The sequence below is a fragment of the Trachypithecus francoisi genome, unplaced genomic scaffold, assembly GCF_009764315.1.
Source record: "Trachypithecus francoisi isolate TF-2019V2 unplaced genomic scaffold, Tfra_2.0 Lachesis_group16, whole genome shotgun sequence".
NCBI lineage: Eukaryota > Metazoa > Chordata > Mammalia > Primates > Cercopithecidae > Trachypithecus > Trachypithecus francoisi.
The window spans coordinates 86,524,516-86,541,373 of record NW_022681461.1 but is presented as its reverse complement, the minus strand read 5'-3'; the positions used below and the strand labels follow the sequence as shown (position 1 = coordinate 86,541,373).

Below are 16,858 nucleotides of genomic sequence, written 5' to 3'. Positions count from 1 at the left end.
GACAGCTGGGCGGTCCCGCCTGACCCGTGGGCAGGCCGCTGCACCCTCCCGCAGACGCACGCCCTGGCGAGCGGTTCCGCTGCAAAAGGGCTGGCACCGCGGGTCCGAGAAGCCCCCGGTCGGCCGTGCGGCGGAGTTTCCATTGTGCGGCCGTGCGACTGGCCGAGAAACGCGCGCGCGCGCACACGAACACACACACCCTCCCTCGCACACGCGGAACCGGCTGGGCCAGGGGAGGGAGGAGGAGGGTGACGTAGCGTCCCATGGCGTCACATTGACGTCTCGCATTCCAGGCACTCTATGGAGAGGCCGCTAGGGCTCCTGTGGCATAAATGACGTGCCGAGAGAGCGAGCGAACGCGCAGCCGGGAGAGCGGAGTCTCCGGCCTCCCGCCCCCCACCCCTCCAGCTCCTGCTCCTCCTCCGCTCCCCATACACAGACGCGCTCACACCCGCTCCCTCACTCGCACACACAGACACAAGCGCGCACACACGCTCCGCACACACACTTCGCTCTCCCGCGCGCTCACACCCCTCTTGACCTGAGCCCTTGCTGGTGCAGCGCGGCGTCGCAGCCGGACGCCCCTCCCGGGCTCACTTTGCAACGCTGACGGTGCCGGCAGTGGCCGTGGAGGTGGCAACAGCGGCGGCATCCTCCCCCCTGGTCACAGCTCGAACCAGGACGCCCGCGGAACCTCTCGGCTGTGCTCTCCCATGAGTCGGGATCGCAGCATCCCCTACCAGCCGGTCACCGCCTCCGGGAGCCGCTGGGCTTGTACACCGCAGCCCTTCCGGGACAGCAGCTGTGACTCCCCCCCAGTGCAGATTTCGGGACAGCTCTCTAGAAACTCGCTCTAAAGACGGAACCGCCACAGCACTCAAGTACGTATGAGATTCGCCCAGTTAATAAGGGGACTTGCTAAAAAAGTTGGCTTGCTGGGAAGCGTCGCTCCTGAAATTGACAACTTTGAGTGTGGGGTTCCCTCCCTGACCTTGCCGCCCGGCTCCGGCTTTGCTAGCCCAGCGGCCCGTAGGTTCTGATCTGAAACTTTTCCCCTGTAGTGGGCCCGCGGGGATCTCTGGAGCTCGTGGGATTCCTCCCCCACTCGAAGAGGCGAAAAGCCTCTAACAAAGAGGAGGACCGCGATTTGTGCTATAGCGGCTCCAGCGATGTAATTCAGGGTATTTCGGCTCTAGTTGTCATGGTAATGATGCTCTCGGCGGCGGCGGCGGCAGGGAGTTGCAGCTCCCGTGATGAACGGCAGTAATTTTCCTGCCTTTTAAGTAGGATTGAAAATAGGAGCTCTGGTGGGTCCAAGAAAATGTTCCTAATGGTGGCACCGAGCTGGTTCTCTGGAAGGAAGCTTGGGAGGGAAGGGCCTAGGCAGCCGGGGCCAGAGTTTGCAGAGGCACTCGGAGGACCTCAGGAAAGAGGGCGTAATTGTAGGAATGTAGCTTATTGTATTGAAATGAGCCTGGGGTTCCACTAGGCACGTCTGCCTGGCGTCGCTGACATGCCGGTTTACACTTTTCCCTTAGGAGGTAAATCGGGTGTAATTGGCGACTCCCGCGCGCTGACACGTGTGGGGACGGTGTCCCTCTCCTCTAGACCTTGGTTCGGTGTGGGAAAGGCATGCTTTACTTTTTCACTGACAGAACTCGCGCTTTTGGAGAAGTTGCTCCGAGTGTTTTACTCTTAGTAGAAAGGAAAGTTCTCGGTGGTGAGACGAAAGCGGTCATGCGAGCGCAGTCTGCGGAGACTGACTTCCAAAGGCACCTATCCAACCTGTTGGAAGCCTCGGGGCAGAGGCGAGGAAGAACGCATTTGTCCCTTGATTTCCAAAAACGTTCTTGGAGATTGCCTTTTATTTATTTATGCGTCCGGATTCTCCAGAGCGAAGAGCTGCGAGGAGTTAGTAATCAGAAATGTCGGGCTGTGATCCCAGGGCCTTGCGGTGCCGGGAGAGAAGTACAGGGAGCCGTCAGTCATTCCATCACGAGTCCAATGCCGGATCTCCTTTTCCCACGACGGCGAAATATTTTATAGAACCAAGCTGGGGAAAGTAAAAGCTGCCCAACGTGGCTAATGGGCGCAATGAATGAAGTTACTTTATTCGAGTTATTTTCGCTGAACCAGATGCTCGCAGAGTTAGTATCAAAGGCTCCTTAGGCCACAGCAACCTCCACTCCCGCTCCGCCCCCACGCTCGGCACCCACCCACCCCGTTCCCTGGGACCGTGCGCTCACAGAAATTCTTCCCCGCGGTTTGTCTCGTCTCCCTCGGTCTTTCTGAGAATCTCAGTCTTTCCCTTTCTGTCAGTCTCTCCTTCGCTGCTCTTGCCCCCGCCCAACCTCCGCCCCCGCTCCCCAGGGTTGGAAACTCCGCAGAGGAGCCCGGGTCACAATGGTGCGTTTCACGGTTTTCTCCACACACTTCACCACGGGGAGGGGAACATGGGGGTGTTCCTTTCGTCTGCCCACGAGAAAGAAAGGGGCTTTGACAGAGGTAGTTATTTCTTACTAATTTACAACCCCAAGGCTCTGTGCTCCTGGCCCCGGCGGCCGCAAGCCGGAGCGGCGGAACGTGTTTCCAGGCGCTGAGGCTTTGCCTAGGTAACCGGTCGTTTGTGGGGCGGAGAGAGCGGCGGGGCGCTGGGCTGGGCTGGAGGAAAGGTAGTGTGGGTCCCTCCCGCGAACGCTGGGCGCTCGAGGGGAACTCCTTCGTTGGGGAGAGGCGGTCCCCGCCCACCCGAGTTCAGAGGCCTCCCCTCAGAGAACGACTGCGCTTGAAAGGCCCTCGGGGAATACAGGACGGGATTGCCGGCACCCACTGAAGGGGCTGGTGGGGGATTGCTGGAGACCCCCATTGAAGATGCGGGGAGACGGGAAGCACACGCTACAGCCGTGGGAAGATCCGCTTCTACCCGCTCTACAGCGAGCGCAAGCTTTCCGTCGGAGCAGCTCTGGCTGGGGCTGGGGGTGGCAAGGTAATCCCCCGTTTCCTGGGCCTGGGGGCTCCGAGTCCCTTTCTCTCTTCCTGCAGGCAAGCCCCGGGCTCAGGGGCGCCAGGAGACGACCCTCACGGCCCCGCGCACCTCAGAGGTTTTTGGCTTGGTTTGATTTGGGGGTTTTTCGATACATGTTCCCACTCTTCGAGCTGCGCCCACCCCGGGCAAAGGGGGCGCTATAGGCCGGAGTTTGGGGCACCCAGTTCCTTCCCTGAGGCCTGCTGAGCTGCGCTTTCAGCTACAAAGTTTCGCTGAGGCTGTGCGCTGAGACGCTGGTCCCGGAGCCGCGGTGGGCGCCCTCAGGAATGTGCCCCATCTAGGCCGCTGGGTGTCCGGGAGTCTCCAAGCGGCCCACCCTCGAAGACACCGCCCTCTGGGTACAGGGGACCTGCCTTCGCCCGCCCCATCAGCCGCGAACGCCGTCCGCTTCGTCCCCTTGCTTCCAGCGCCAGGCTTCTCTTCGCTGTGCCCTTTTGTTTGCTTGACCCCTGGCCCTTGAAACTCGCGGCTAATAGAAGCGAAGCTCCATTAGCATTTAGAATGAAAAGCGCAGACTTTCTTAATTCCTTGGGGCATTCATGCATTCGTTCCGGACCTTGTGCATTTCCTATGCAACGTGTAAAATTTGTATTTGAGGGATGGGGGCGGGCGGAGTTGGAAAATGGCTTTTTTCCGCTGGTGAACACTCACTGACCCCCGTATTCCGGCGGAGCTCATTCTTCAAGTGTTCTGCTTTCTTCGGTTTTCCTGACTTCGCAAGCTCGGAATCAATTGTGGGGGCAGAGAGATCAATTTCTGGGCGATAACAGGCTGCGCGTTTTTTAGCCTAGGTTCCAGTGCCACAAAATAGTGATAGGCGCGGTGGGTTCGTACAACCTTTCCTCGGCTTCCCCAAGGCTGTGTGATGCTTTTTGCCCAGGGGGACTCCTGTACCATTAATCACCCTTAATTTTATGATAATTCTTTGTAATTAATGTAGCATTTCTAGAGGTTGCCAACCAATTCCCCCAGTCCCCAATGCAGCCAGCCCGGGTCGTAGTGACCCATCCTGGTCTCACTGTGACCTATGTCCTCTCTCCCCGTGCCTGTAGAGCCCACTGCGGAAGAGCGCAGCCCGGCAAGCCCGGGCCCTGAGCCTGGACCCTCAGCGGTGCCGGGTAGCACTGCCGGCGCTTCACCTCACCGGACGTCCGCTGCTCCTACACTCTCAGCCTCCGCTGGAGAGACCCCCAGCCCCACCATTCAGCGCGCAAGATACCCTCCAGGTAGGTCCGAAGGCACGACCCTTTTCTCCTCCCTGGCCGAGGGAAGTGGGTGGGGGAACCACACACTCGGCGGGCAGCGTGGTCGACCTGCCCAGTGCCAGGACAGTGACTGCTGGCCGCGAATTTCACAACACATGTGGCTTCCTCACGGGAAGCTCCTCTGTATACCACACCCTGTTGCTACTGAGTGGAGCAGCCAAATTAAATGAAGCTTGCATTGCTCAAAATTAATTTTCCTAAGAGAAATACAAATACACCAATAGATTAGGGTATTTTACACATTTTTATTTCATTTTTGCTCTTTTATAGTCAGTGTACACATGTAAGAGTTATGGAATCACTTAGAGCAATACTGAGCATTTTCATTTATATAAAACCCAAATCATTTGGGTGCAGAAGTTTGGATGACTGAAGCTGGGAGGGAAGGAGAAAAGCATTTGAGCTGAAAACCAAAGAGTAAATTTGAGTTTGGCGAAAGAACAGATTGCACGTTTGGTTTGTACCACCTCTTTACAAATTTGTTAAAGGAATACTAGGTGCCAAGCCTGTGTGGGCACAATAGATAATGCAGATAAATAGAATACAATCCCAGCAAGCTCATCTTCTAGAGAGAAACCTCAGAAAGACACAAATAAGAGCAATAGGAAGGGACTGGCCGGAAAGAATGACAGAAAAGACTAAGGGAGAAATCCTAGAGGTGCTGAAGGGAGAAGGAGAATAGATGAAAGATCAGGCAGTGTTCTTTCTTTTAAATGATTAGCCTTTCATTTCATCCCAGCAACTGGACAGCAAGATAAGTAACTGGACTTCAAACTAGTGAGTGTATTTTTAAGGCCTTGCTTGTTAAAGAAAAGCTTGAACTGGCCTCTCCTCATCACTGCTTCTTCCAACAGGCCCTCATCACCTTTTTTCAAGTCAAGATTTCATCCCATACATGCATGACTCAATCAGATTTGGAAATGTGGGTAAGAGAAAGATGTCAAAGGAAATGTGAAGTATTCACTTCTCTATTAGTCACACCTTTTACACCATAGACTCCAAAGAGGCGTTAAGCACCTGGTTTTCCTTTGGCTCAGAAAAACCAACCACCAGAAACCGCCGTTTTTTTTTTTTTTTACCATTTGTATTTAGCCATAAAGAAAGGAAAATAATTAGATAAATCATCCACAACATCTAATAATTCTCAGAGCCTTCTCACTCAGTTCAGTCTCTCTGAACAATAGTAAGCACCCTGGATACCAGCCACTTTGGGGGCAACATAGTCAAACTGGCAGAGAAATCAAGTCTATTCAGAAACTGCTTTTTTCTTTATCAGGGGTACTAATTCTAGTGTCATAAGGAAATACCTATACTAACTTGCCTATTATAATAGTTATAAACTTATCACAAAACAGCCACTGATTTGTTTTATTAGTTAGAATCGGGATATATGTGTGTGTGTGTGTGTATATATATATATATATATATATATATATATATGGGTGGGTGTTTTGTTGCAGCTGCTGATCTTTTTCTTTGCAGATGGTATAAACTCCCCCGAGTCCATTTCCTGGGCCTATGTCCCCACCTAGCTGACTGAAGTTATCAACAGGGGTCCAGTTTGTGCAGGCTGCTAGCCCTATTGGAGGATTGGGGAGGGGGTGGGAGAAAGCAACCACAACGTGTGTGGGCAGCCTCAATTGGCACTCATAAAATGTTAGAATGTCAACTCTCTCCCTTGGCCACTAAATCTCTCACAGGGTAGCTTTTTTTGACTAACTCAGGTTTACAAATCAGTATGTGTGCCTTGGGGGACCAATGGCCTCTTTCCCCCCAAATAAACCGCTGGCTTTCTCTTTGTCCTCCTAGGTTATAGCTGAGGAGGCCACTCCAGTTAATTTACAGGACTCAAAGCCTCTTTTTAAAAACATCTCTGAGCTTATGAGGAAAGACTTCAAGTTTCCCAAATCTGGTAGAGGACAGGGCAAGGGAAGGAAGATAGGTACAGAGGTCCACAGGAGGTCAGGTTTTGGCACCCCTTTGTCAAGAATTCAGCTTCCTTACTAGGGATGAAGTAAATAAGTGTGGGGCTTTGTGTCTGTGCTACCAGGAGGAGGACAGGATGACACTTCCTCTCTATTTCCCAGATTAGAGAACAGTGAACTCAGTGCTGCCTGTTGGCTAGAAAACAAGTGTTAACTTGCTTCTGAGAGACCCTTTTCTCGGTCCCTGCAGATATGCCCTGCGTCCAAGCCCAATATAGCCCTTCGCCTCCAGGTTCCAGTTATGCTGCGCAGACATACAGCTCGGAATACACCACGGAGATCATGAACCCCGACTACACCAAGCTGACCATGGACCTCGGCAGCACTGAGATCACGGCTACGGCCACCACGTCCCTGCCCAGCATCAGTACCTTCGTGGAGGGCTACTCGAGCAGCTACGAACTCAAGCCCTCCTGTGTGTACCAAATGCAGCGGCCCTTGATCAAAGTGGAGGAGGGGCGGGCGCCCAGCTACCACCACCATCACCACCACCACCACCACCACCACCATCATCACCAGCAGCAGCATCAGCAGCCATCCATTCCTCCCGCCTCCAGCCCAGAGGACGAGGTGCTCCCCAGCACCTCCATGTACTTCAAACAGTCCCCACCGTCCACCCCCACCACGCCGGCCTTCCCCCCGCAGGCGGGGGCGCTATGGGACGACGCGCTGCCCTCGGCGCCCGGCTGCATTGCGCCCGGCCCGCTGCTGGACCCGCCGATGAAGGCGGTGCCTACGGTGGCCGGCGCGCGCTTCCCGCTCTTCCACTTCAAGCCCTCGCCGCCGCACCCCCCCGCGCCCAGCCCGGCCGGCGGCCACCACCTCGGCTACGACCCGACGGCCGCCGCCGCGCTCAGCCTGCCTCTGGGAGCCGCAGCCGCCGCGGGCAGCCAGGTCGCCGCGCTGGAGGGTCACCCGTACGGGCTGCCGCTGGCCAAGAGAGCGGCCCCGCTGGCCTTCCCGCCTCTGGGCCTCACGCCCTCTCCTACCGCGTCCAGCCTGCTGGGCGAGAGTCCCAGCCTGCCGTCGCCGCCCAACAGGAGCTCGTCGTCCGGCGAGGGCACGTGTGCAGTGTGCGGGGACAACGCCGCCTGCCAGCACTACGGCGTGCGCACCTGCGAGGGCTGCAAGGGCTTCTTCAAGGTGAGCGCTCGCCGTCCCCTCCCCTCCGCACCCAGACCCCTCAATGAAGGGAGCTTCTAAGTGGGTGTAGGAGCATCCTTGTTCTTCCCTGTTTGAGAGCTGTAATCTGTGCATCGTGCTTCATTGCAGCCCTTCCTAGCACCTTCACATCCATTTTCTCAGGGACTTTCTACTGAGGTCCATGTACAGCAGGCCACCCCAGACGGACTCCGGGGGGTCCGTGAACCTCCTGGCCGGACACTGCCCTATCAACATTTTTTCTGGAGAGCTTTTAGCAGAGTCTTAAAAGGACCTGTGACTTCGAAAATGCAAAAACCTCATGGCTTTGTCTGTCCATCCAGGGTGTCTGAGGGGATAGGGTGTGCGTACCAAGCCCTGGACATTTGTGTCTCATTTAATCCTTACAGTAAGAGCTGGGGCTGTAGAGTCAGACACATCCAAGATTGAATTCTGGCCACTCACTAGCTATTTTTAGTAACAGTGTTTTAAAGGTAGATGTTAATTATCCTTGTTTTGTAGATGAGGATGTTGAGGTTTGAAGAAGTTAATCAGCTGCCTCAGGACACACCTTCAGAGAAGGGAGATGGAGGCAGGGTACCAACCCATGTTTGTGTGACCCCAAAGTCCACTCCCTTTTCACAGTTCTGCAGCTCTGGGAGACAGGGACAACTGTCTTCTTCTGTGGAAAGAGGCAGCTCTTTCCATAGAAGATAGAACTTGGGGTCTTGTGTCCTCTAGGAACCTTTCCCTACCTCTGTACCACATACAGTGCCAGGTGTAGACATAGTTCATTCCCTCATAGGCCTAACGGAGAAATTTTCCAATGGGAGGGCCATCAGCCTGCCCCATATTTTACCCACGAGGAAGCTGAGGCCTGGAGCGGTGAAGCCTTATGCAGGCTGTAAGCAGTGATTTAGCTGCCCATGAGATGTTTCCAGCTGATTTCCCCTGACTCTGGAATTCAGTGTTATTTCTGCCACTTAGGGAAAAGACCTTGCTCTTTTGCTGTGCTACCTTTTGCTACTGACTCCCAGACTTTATGAGACACTTACTTCTGTGCCATCCTTCTCCGTCCCCACCCCACTGGCCATTATTTCAGTCATTTACAAACCCACACAAATTATTCCCTATCCTCTAGTGCTGGACAGGGTAGAGAGGAAGAGGAAGCGGGATGCTGATTGGGTAACTTGGATTTGGGAGGCCAATAGGATATATCTGTGAGCACCAGAATTGGAGAGAGAAGATTCAAATCGAAGACCTTGATCTTCCACCTTCCAGTTGTATCATGTTGGGCATGACGCTTCATTCTAGGCCTGTTTCGATATCAGTGAATAAAACTCAGAGAAGGGCTGTGTATTCAATGAGATGAAATATATATGAAAGCGCTTTATAATCTTTAAAGGGCTATACAAATAGTTCATTATTAAACAAAAGCTATAAAGTATTTGTAAAAATGCACATTTGTGGAGGGATATACATAGCAACAAGCAACAGTTATTTTTGATCTTCAGATACTAATCATATCACTACTTGAATTCTACAGATAAACGAGAAAATGTTTGTGGAAAGACTGCAATATGTTAAGTGCCATACAGATATTTGGGATTATGATGTTTTTAAATGCAGAATCTTGGTTATTTTATTTTATTTTTTAGCCACTGAGTTTAGCCATTTTTTGTCTTAACTACTCAAGCTTTATCAGAGCTACTTTCAAGTAACTGCATTCCTTTAGCAGATTTGATTTTTACAGGATTTCAGTGGAAAATGCTGAAGGACAGTGAAACTGGCAGCAGAAGGGGGAAAAGACAAAAACAAGAATCGTGAATAATCTACAAATATAATTATCCCTAAATAATTGAGAGTTGACCAAAATACCAGAGTGGTAATACATTCTGAGTCTAGAAATGTCAATTAAGTGTTCCCCAACAGCTTCCCTTTTCTGCAGCAATCCCTTGAAAACAAATCTATACTTGAAAGGGTAGGGGCAAGATGGGGGAGAACCACCCCACAGATCTGTTAATTAAGGGAACCGGAGCAGGTTTTACCCAGTGGCTTTCTACCGTTAAATTGAGTTCTTTAAAAATGTGACATGAAGTGCAGTTAATGATAGGAATTCGGTGATTGAACCATAACGATCTCTCCCTGTCCTTAAACTGTGCACACACACAAATGTAGGGAAGGCTTCAGGTTATTGGGAAAATGTATACCTGAAGCAAAATGCCATCAGCATTCAAATTGGCATACAGCCTTGAGGATGATGGCAAGAAATAGAGTGTTAGAAATTACTGCATGTTCAATGAAAGCTTTATTCAGGAAATACACGTTTCCTACCCTTACAGACTGCTAAGAATTTAAATGCTGGAACCTCAGAAGTATGCCTGTGTTTCAGAATTTTGCATTTTAAACTAAAAGCACCTACTATGGTGGGGGAGACATGTCTTAGACTTGAGATAGGTTGACTTTGTTACATTAAGTTTTATATAAGCAATCTAGAAACTATCCCCTAAAATGAAATTAAAAGGTAACAGGGTAAAACTGAAACATGGGGGTTGAGAATGACTGAAAGTAAAGGTTGAAAGCGAATCTAGATATTTGAACACAAAATAGATCACGAAGCCCAAGTTACCTGGATTTATTTTCTCTTTTTTTTTAATGCAGCCCAGGCTTCCAAAATAAATTTCAACTTTCTGCTCTATTTGGAGTTGTATAGATCCAGGTAATTTCTGAATAGTTTCACCCTAAGTGGTAAAAATACATTCATTTGCGCAAATGTTTTCAATTTAAAAAGCAAGCATTTGTTTAAATTTGGAGGATGAAATATGTTTATTTCTCCATGTGTCATTTCCAAATTATATGGATTCTGAATAATGCAACATCATTTTTCTATCCAAGCTTAAGTTTTATTATGTTTTTTACAATATGGTTATTGAGTCTGTCAATAGACATTTATGAAATGACCTATTAATAGGAATTTTCACTGAAAATATATGGCTCTCATATATCTGTCTTTGTCTCTTTTTTTTTTTTTTTGTCTCTTGAGGTTTTTTGTTTTCTTCCTTGGATATAATAATGCTTTGTAATAACTACTTTTAAGATTTTGCTTTGAAAAATCAGGAATGGACTGTTTATCATATATGGTCTTTAAAGATAAAATAAGCTATACAGGTTAAGTGAATTTTTTTGCATTAAAGTATTATTTCCTATATGTTTTAATTAGAAAAATCCTGATTTTGCTTTTTATGATTTCATCTCTGTTGGGTAACAAAGCCAGTTACTGTGATATTTGACTTACAATAGTGATAGCAAACAAAGTACATCCCAGATAATTTTGATTTTATTTTAATAAGGTCAGCAATAATCAGGGGAGTGGAACAAGTAGAAAATTGTTCCCAAAGGGATATTAAAAGTGGAGATAATCTAATTCTCCAAGGTATGATATGTTGACCTGGTAATTTCAGATATGATTTTATCATTCAGAGTTGGGTGTCTCCTGAGACTTGCTTTAGAACAATCTGAGATGATTTTCATTGTCAGCAGCTAACACTAATAAAATTGTTTTTCCTGCAGGCTAGCGTGTTAGGAAATTAAATTTATCGAATTATACGAATTGCACTGTCGCTTTTCACATTGTAATTAAAATACATCTTGTCAGGTCCTACCTCTTTCCAGAAACTATCAGTTGACTATCTTGTATTATATTTTCTCAGAGAACAGTGCAGAAAAATGCAAAATATGTTTGCCTGGCAAATAAAAACTGCCCAGTAGACAAGAGACGTCGAAACCGATGTCAGTACTGTCGATTTCAGAAGTGTCTCAGTGTTGGAATGGTAAAAGAAGGTATGGATATAATACTTTTTACCCAGTTTGCTTATACATATTCTCAGAAATCACTGAAAAAAGTTAATATTTACATTGGGATGGTGACTTTTACTAGTTCCTTTTTCCTTTCAACATTTTATTTTTATCATATATATCTACATTTTAAAATAACTGAGGACTATTTATTCTAATTTCTCAAAATTAATAGAGGACTTGTATACATACATCTTTGTTCTATTTAAGAAGGAGACTTTTAGGGCTAATTCATTACCAAATGTAAATATGGGTGGCTTTTATGCTGCTTGTTTCAACTCTCATGAAATCATTGTGTGAATATTATTCCAGACTTATTATCACTTTTAAACGGTTGGTCTCATTAATGATTGCTCAACTGTAATGTGTTTTTATTCCTTTTTGTGATTTATTTTCATTCAGTCCATAATCTTTGAGGATTGTTTTCTTTGTCTCTTTTGGCATCAGTTGTCCGTACAGATAGTCTGAAAGGGAGGAGAGGTCGTCTGCCTTCCAAACCAAAGAGCCCATTACAACAGGAACCTTCTCAGCCCTCTCCACCTTCTCCTCCAATCTGCATGATGAATGCCCTTGTCCGAGCTTTAACAGACTCAACACCCAGAGATCTTGATTATTCCAGAGTAAGTTTGATGATTTCCTTCTTTCAAATGAATGATCAGGGTCTCTTATTTATGGCTACCAGTAATAAGGGTTGATTGAATGATTTTGTATCTGGCATCATGTTAGACACTTTTCATACTTTTTCTATATTTCTCGCTTCATTTAGCAATTCAATGCATCCATTGCACCAAATAATTTTTGCCTTATTGAATCTCTAAATGCCTTAACAAATGACCCTGACAGTGCTGCACCTGTCATACACATTGTTGCAGGATTCCTGGTGGTTGTGCCAATGAAAATCTGCACAGGCGAACTACAATTTGTAGATTTCTCTCATGATCTAGACAAAGTGACTACTGTTTTTTTTCATATTGTGTTCAAACCATCTGGGTGAGCCTCAAGTTATTCTTAAGCAGTTTATCCAATTGCATCAGCATTGATTGAGCTGGTGCTTATTTAGAGGGATTAGACCATTGGTGGAGAGGAGCGAGCTCTGGCTGTGACATCAGATGTCAGGAGGACTCGGAAGAAACGCCACCTCTGCTGCTTCCTGCCTGTGTCACCTGGTTCCTGCTTTTGGCTCTCTCCTGCCTACAGTGGAGATGATTACAATATTTAACCTCAGAGGGGTGTTCTGAACACCAGTCGCACAAGAATGATGGTTGTGAAAACGTTTTTAAGACCATAAATGATTGGTGGTGTTATAGTTAAGTCAACCAAAACATATCAACATTTTTATTTCCTATGGGATATAGTAAAATCCCATCAGTCTGAACCCTGCAAATTCCTCAAAATTTGGATAACACAGAGAAGAACCATGAGAAAGGATTTTCTGAACAAATGAATAAACAGCTCTGTAAGGCAATTTCTTTAAAGGACTTAGAAAAGCAAAATTCTAGCAAAACAGGGTCTCAATGACTAGGGAAGGGAAGGAAAAAAAATCACAATTATTGAGCAGTTTCTATATGCTAGACATTGTGGTACATTATCTCATTTAATCCTTTAAACCACCATGAACTGTAGGCATCATTATCCCTCCTACTTGAAGAAAACAAAACAAAACAAAACAAAAAACAACACCTTAGAAATACCGCTTGCACTCAGATAAAGAAATATCAGTCCAGAGGCCCCCAGTCGGTTGATCTGTCTTGGTAGCTACTACCAAACTGCCCTCTCCAGGTCTAATCAGTGTTTCAAGCTTCTGGCTGAACGACTGGCAAACAGTGTGTGTCCCTGCTATGTGCCCTTCTCTTAGGTTGCAGTGTTGATAGAAATGATTAGTGTACCTGCTGTGATGCTCTTTCCCTCTTCCCCACCCTCATTATAGGCTGCGAAGCCTCCTCTCTGCACCTGATCACAAAACATATGAGAAGCATGGTAGATCCTTAGCATCAAAGGTTGAGGACTCTTATTCTGATTATAAGTAGTGGCTCTTGACTACAATCAAGTCTCAAATAATAGTATAAGAGAATAAAGCAGAATAATAAAACTAAGTTAACAGTTTAGGCTTCTTTGGAATCATGCGGGCCTAGATGAAAATCCCAACACTGTCATTTACTAGCTAAGTGACCTTGAGCAACTGATTACACCTTTTGATTGCTCAGTTTTTCATCTGTGTTGTGGGGTAATAGTAATATCTACTTCCTGGGGTTGTTTGTGAAGATTAATTACAATTATACTTGTCAAAGCTGTAGCGCAGTGCCCTGTATGTTATTTCCTTGGCCAAACTTTCTTACTCTGCCATTTGTTGAATGTCCTAATAAGCACGAACACTACACATTAGGTATCATGCAGAACACTCTTGAGGTAAGTATTATGATCTCTGTTTCACAGATAAGGAAATTTAAACTGGGAGAAGCTAAAGCGCTGACTTGCCCAAGGTCACTGAACTAATATGCAGCAGAGACAGAATTAGGAGCCAAGTATATTAGGAGCCAAGTGTATTGAACCTAAAATCTGTGCTCCTAAATACCAGCCTTCATTGCCTCTCTACTTCCAGTGAGAGTAGGTGCTAGAAAAGTATGCAGGAATGAAGAGTTCTCCTCCCAGAAGCACCCTGGCCTCTCCATATGCAGTTCATCTGAATTAGTGAAGCTTCTTAGCACTGCCTAGGCTAAGGCTATAGCACGCAATCTGACATTCTTCCAGGGCATTTGAAAGCACAATAGATGGCCACTTCAGATAATTTAGGCCTCAAAAGTGATTTTTTGGCCCCAAATTATCCAATTATGAGTCTACATGGCCTAATTAGTCATTCAATGGCAAACCTTTCCCAGCACTTTGAGTTGTCCCAGCTGGGAACTGTCTCCACACTGAAAAATCAATCTAGTATGTTTGCTTGCCTCTGCACCATTCAGTCTGTTAGTCTAGAGTCATCATCCTCATCAACAAACATTTATCCAATTTAATTGTTAGCTTTGTCCAAAATAGCAGATTGACCATGCCAGAGTCTAGGTCACATTGGTACTACCTTTGGGGCCTGGCTCAATTTTGCAAAGCATATTTATTTTAATTGCATTATTTTGGAATCAGATTGAACCTCATAACTTGGATTCCCCTGCTTTTAGATAGCATTACACAATTATCAAAAATTGGACCCAAATCAACTAAATTAAAAGACTTTTTAAAAATACAGTGAGTTTTCATCAAAAACTTGGATGAAAGCATAGGAGCATGCTGATCACATTTGCAAATGACAGAAACCTGGGAGGGATCGCTAATATGATGGATGTCAGTATCAACATTCAGAGTGATCTCGACAGGTTGGAACAGGAAGGGCTGAAACCATCACAAAGAAAGTTAACAAAAATAAATGTGAAGCTCGGCATTTAGAATTTAAACAAATGGGAGAGCCTTGGCTTGTCAGTGGTTCATGTTAAGAAGATCTGGGGAGTGTATTCCATATACACTCAAAATGAACCAACAAAGAACGTGTGTGGTAGAAGGGAGGGATGCCACATTACCTTCAGCTGCAGTAGTAGGAGTATGGGACCAGTCCCAAGTTGATGATGGTTGCATGGACTCTGTCCTGTCAGACTGTACTTCACAGATTGAGTTCAGTTCTAAGCTGGGATTTACTGTTTCTGGGAACTTGTAATGAATGACTGGGGGAAATGGAAATATGTAGGCAGGAAGGGAAAAGATTTGGTGAAATTGGGTCACTCTTTTGCCCTGTGGCAAAAAGAACTATTCTCCCAAAGACAGATCTGGAGAGAGAAGGAGGGGGGCCTCTTCCCACTCACTTGTCTGATAACAAGTGTTGACCATAGTAGCTACTGTGGAAGTGTGAGTTCATCAACACAAGGAGTAATTAAGGTAGTTTTAGTTTTAGCTTTTTGGGGAACCCCCATACTGTTTTCCATAATGGCTATACTAATTTACATTCTCATCAGCAGTATATGAGTGCTCCTCTTTCTCTGCATCCTCACCAGCATTTATTTTTTGTCTTTTTAATAATAATCATTCTAACTGGGATGAGATGATATGTCCTTGTGGTTTGGATTTGCATCTTCCTGTTGATTTGTGATGTTGAGCATTTTTAAACATACTTGTTGGCTATTTCTATGTCTTGTTTTGAAAAATGTCTATTTAGGTTTTTTACCTATATTTTAAATAGATTATTTTTTTCTGCTATTGAGTTGAATTCCTTATATCTTCTGATTATTAATCCATTGTCAGATGGATAGTTTGCAAATATTTTCTCCCATTCTGTAGTATTTCACTTTCTAAATTGTTTCCTTTGCTGACCCTCACATATATTCTTACATAATTTCACTAAGGCTCTAGGTCTGTGTGGTATTATTTATGGTTTGAGTAATTTTCTTAATACTGTCATTCACTGAAATTCAATTTTCATAATACCTTCCTTCTTAAAGTTTTACATATACAAATTCATAGAACTGGAGTGACCTTGAGATCATCTAAACCAAGTCTCATATTTTCAGAAAAGTAAATTACGGCTTAAAGGGGTTAACTGGCTTGCCTAATGTCGGTGACAGAGTAGAGGACAAAATCCAGATCTCATCACTCAAAGTAATATGTTTCTATTTGATCATACTGTCACTTCTATTTAATGACAATTTATTATATTTTTGAACATATAAACTTTATTAAATATTTTTAAATTACAATAATGGTAATATATTTCCATAGGGTTTTTTTTTTAAAGGCAAACCATTTACAAGTGGATAAAATAAAAATCGAAAGTCTCTTTCATTTATAGCTGCCTGATCCCACTCCTTAGCAGCATTTTAGTGTGTATCCATAATTTATTACATTATAAATAAGAATTTTCCCTGCCAACTTTGAGAGTTGATTTGAGCCCTACAATTTATTAAAGATGCTAGCTTCCCCCAGTGAGTCAGGTCAATAGAGAAAGGAGGAAATGTGTTGCCAGCCCAGTATGTTTTAATCTTCATGTACTAGCATGTGTTCCTTTAAGGTAGTAAGTGAGCAGTTTTCTCCATTTGTGGAAATGGGAGGTGGAGGGGTTTTGTTCCAAGTCACAGAGGAAATGAATGTTTTAGAGGCCAGAAAGAGCTCCTGAGTTCTGTGAAGCGTTCCTGGCTCTGGGACCTTCAGTTCTCCTTTGGGCCAAACTTCTCTCCCTCAGAAGTGAGCTCAGATCATTGTACATCAGTGCAGTCAAAACATGTCACGTTTGATTTGTCTCTCCTCAAAATGTTGCTATTCTCTGCACCACAGTTGCTTTTAATTTAGCCATACAAGTATGTATAGATACTGGGCTTGTCTTCAGAGCCTGCATAATTACTAATGAGAAAACATACTTAGTGTCCTCATTAGTTGATCATTTCAAGTATTTTTCAGCATACTAGGATGGTTTTCTGGTAATCAGTGCCACTTAATGGAGTAACAGACTTGCAAATACAAGAGATACTGCTCAGATAAAACCAGGCACCAGCAAATGGCATTTAAATGTGTTCACAAGATAGCCTATGAAACAATGT

General features: G+C 45.9%; 1 protein-coding gene across 2 annotated transcripts in view; it reads left to right on the top strand.

Moving 5' to 3' along the window:
* The first annotated feature begins 332 nt into the window (after window positions 1-332).
* NR4A3 (nuclear receptor subfamily 4 group A member 3) overlaps window positions 333-16,858 on the top strand; it is a 43,802-nt gene continuing 27,276 nt past the window's right edge. The window contains exons 1-6 of one of the 2 annotated variants that reach the window (XM_033237979.1): window positions 333-881; window positions 4,099-4,272; window positions 5,166-5,237; window positions 6,487-7,439; window positions 11,147-11,276; window positions 11,739-11,911. In XM_033237979.1, coding sequence (XP_033093870.1) covers window positions 5,207-5,237; window positions 6,487-7,439; window positions 11,147-11,276; window positions 11,739-11,911 — 1,287 coding nt within the window. In that variant the 5' untranslated portion in view covers window positions 333-881; window positions 4,099-4,272; window positions 5,166-5,206. The remainder of the gene's footprint in view (window positions 882-4,098; window positions 4,273-5,165; window positions 5,238-6,486; window positions 7,440-11,146; window positions 11,277-11,738; window positions 11,912-16,858) is intronic. The other variant, XM_033237980.1, reaches the window with a different exon arrangement.